The sequence below is a fragment of the Lathyrus oleraceus genome, chromosome 2 (genome assembly GCF_024323335.1).
Source record: "Lathyrus oleraceus cultivar Zhongwan6 chromosome 2, CAAS_Psat_ZW6_1.0, whole genome shotgun sequence".
NCBI classification, from domain to species: Eukaryota; Viridiplantae; Streptophyta; class Magnoliopsida; order Fabales; family Fabaceae; genus Lathyrus; species Lathyrus oleraceus.
In genome coordinates this window covers 485,603,266-485,606,548 of record NC_066580.1, presented here as the reverse complement: position 1 = coordinate 485,606,548, position 3,283 = coordinate 485,603,266, and the positions used below count along the sequence as shown (strand labels likewise).

Below are 3,283 nucleotides of genomic sequence, written 5' to 3'. Positions count from 1 at the left end.
GTGAATTAAAAAAGTGCAGTGTAGTATAGCATTATAGCAAAATAAAGAGTGCAGAGATACATCTCTGGACATTTTTCGGACAAAATTAAAGGTGTCTCACTTACAACGTCTTGATTGATGTGATTTTTTATGTGTTCGAAGATGCATCTCCGAATACTAAGAACATTTTCAGATTTTTAAGGGTGTATGATGCACCCATAAGGGTGAAAAGAGCAAACATTTTCAGATCTTAGTAAATGAGCATGTGAGCATGTGCCTTCACATGCCCACGAGTTAGGCTATTTAGACTTTGCGAGCTTAAGGCCACGACTTACTGCATTGGCCATGTGCTCATGTAACATTCTGCATCAGTTTGGTAGTAATAACATTCATTAAATTTCTAATTTGATAACCACACAAAAAGAAAAACAATGCAAGCAAAATGAACGCAAATTCTTACAAGCATTAAAGCAAAGATACACACATAAACCAAATTAGTTACAAGTTCTGAAAAAAGAGTTACACAAATGATTAGCAGTCCAAATGATCTATTAAGATTTTGTATAAACACGGCACGGTAGTACACAAGTAGCCAATAAAGCATACAACAAAAACAATCAAGCATTATCCCAATGAGTGGAGCATGCTATAAGAATCAACTTCCGCTATAATGTTCTATCAAAAACCCAGTATACAAGCAGCCAATAAAGCATAATTTATTAAATTTTCCGTGATTTTATGAAATCATTATTCTTTCATGTACCTCGTAATATTTCCAGATTCTACCATCATTTCTTCATTAGAAGAACAACTGTGTGAGCTGCTATACTTCTATTTTCTCCAAGGCTATCAACCTTTTCATGAGTTTTTGCCTTTATATTTACCACAGATGAGTCAACTCCAAGCAATGCGGATAAGTTGGCCTTGATAGCATCCTTGTGTGGGCTTAGTTTCGGCCTCTGAAGTATCAATGTAGCATCTAAATTTCCGATATCATAACCAGCCTCATGCATAAGCCTGACCTATAATAAAACTATAACAGATTAGAAAATACCCTATTAAGTATCAGGTATATGTACAATATTGTCTTCAATCATAATCCTAGAGAAACACTTTCAACAACCAAGTATCATTTTCCTCGTATAACCATCACACATAAATTAAAAAGCAAATGGAATTGAACAATAAACAAATGCAAGAAATGTTACTGCATAACTGTTAGACCTCGGTGTAATTTATTCAATAACATACAAATTTTTGTTTGGATTAGAAGAGACACTATCATTTAACATGTTACATAGTTGCTTGATAAAGCACTATCTTACTTCTGAGTACAGTACTACAGTTAAAAGTTTTTTTTTCTTACTGTAATATCCTCAAACTTAGTTTCTACTTTTTGGTCTATCTTGGCTTAAATAAATAGAACTTATTAGAATAGGAACTCATTCTTCAGATATGCATTGTATCTGAAACTGTTTAGAATAGGAAGTCACACTTCACATGTCAGCTGTATCTAGAGTGAGTGAATATGAACTTTTGCTTAGGAAATAGTATATATAATACATGCATATTGGAGATGTGAGGTGTGGCATGTGTGTAGTGTATGTTGAGGTAAGTACAAGGGCTGCTGGTTGTTTCTGAGATGTAAATTTGTGTCCAGTTTAATAACAGACCTTGTGAACCTATGCTTGTTAGTTCATGAAACCGGATAAAATGGGTTTGATCAGCAACTTTGCAAATGATCAAGGGAAAATAAAAGATGCAAATTAGTAGGCAGACAAGCATGTTTGACTCAAACTAATCAGTAGCCTCCCTGACGAGGTCTAAGCTAATTTCCACCATTAACGAAATCACTAGTCTTTTCTAAGCCCTCGCCCTTCTTAGTCATTAACAATTACAGTATACACTAATTAATACATGATTTCCTAAGCACATGTTCCTGGACCCTCTAGATTTAATGGACATGTGAGTACTGAATTCCTGTTTCCTGTTTTATCACACCCTCTGAGGCTAAGGAGTTGATGACATATCATATGCCCCAAACTCATACCTCAATAAACCTAAATTACAAGAAATAAAAAGTAGAAGTAGCAGAGATGGAATGCACTTGACATCACATTTCCACTCCACCGTCTCCAATTACATTGCATACCTTTCTATCTAGCACTGTCCCTTAATAACAACTTGAAAGGAATATGTATGCAGTGCCCCTTAAAAATGGAAACACAAATTGTGAAAGAACATGCAAATCATTATAACAAACACTTGGTGGCCTATTAATAGATTCCAAAATTAAAACTAAATTCAAACAACAGTAATGCCTAAATCAGATTTGAATGGAGAAAATAAAGCAGAACTCACAGATTCATGGACGAACACGGAAGAGTCACAACCCTTCCACTTAGGATCATTATCAGGAAAAATCTGTCCTATATCAGGAAGACCTAAAGCGCCTAAAATTGCATCAACCACGCAGTGAAGCAGAACATCCCCTGTAATTGAAGAATCGAAATGAGTATATCTTGAAGGATTGTAGAAAGGATGAAAAGGGGGTGAGGAGATAGAATTAGTTACCATCAGAATGAGCCTCGCAACCTCTATCATGAGGTATGTTAATTCCACCAATAATTAAGGGATAACCGGGTTCCAATCGATGAAGGTCAAACCCGTGCCCAACCCGAAACGGAAGAACCTTGTTAGGAGTGGCGGAGATTGGGGATTTATCAATTTCAACGGAGGTGGTGGGAGTTGCAGCTCCGGAGACTGAGACGATTCGTGGTGATTTGAGATGGAGATTGCGAGGAAAAGAGCAAGAGAATGGAACTGGGAGAGAAGATTTGGTAGATGTTATGAATGGGAAGGAGAAGGAAAGTGCTGTTAAAGAAGATGCAGATGCAGCCATAGTTGTTGAAATTAAGGAGACTGTGAAACGGTGACAAGTTACAAATTTTTTGACTTCAGACACTGTCGTTTATGAATTGTTTGAGCGGCACAGAATTTGGTATATTCTGTCGTTTTTCTTTTTGTCTATATTGCATTTAAACATTGAATTATACTTATACCGTTCAACAAAAAAAATATACTTATCCGTTTTTTCTCCGTATACATTGTATTTAACCTATCACCTAATTTTAAACTCATTTTAAGCCTGACATCCCCTTTTTTGTTTTTTAAATGCTCCCGATTAAAGTATTTTATTTTTCAAAAATTGTCACATTCACTAAAGCGAAAAAATTTAAATTTTTTTAAGTTAAAACAAAATTTTAGATACGATTTTTTTTAAATTGTTAGAAATTTGCATTTA

The 3,283-nt window shown here is 35.2% G+C and overlaps 1 protein-coding gene across 1 annotated transcript; it reads right to left on the bottom strand.

Moving 5' to 3' along the window:
- Positions 1-422: 422 nt before the first annotated feature.
- LOC127120759 (2-C-methyl-D-erythritol 2,4-cyclodiphosphate synthase, chloroplastic) lies at positions 423-3,003 on the bottom strand. The gene is made up of 3 exons (XM_051051299.1): positions 2,554-3,003; positions 2,341-2,471; positions 423-1,001 (listed from the first exon to the last, which is right to left on the bottom strand). Exons 1-3 carry the CDS (start codon positions 2,879-2,881, stop codon positions 768-770), a joined length of 693 nt encoding a protein of 230 aa, XP_050907256.1. The 5' UTR covers positions 2,882-3,003; the 3' UTR covers positions 423-767.
- Positions 3,004-3,283: the final 280 nt, after the last annotated feature.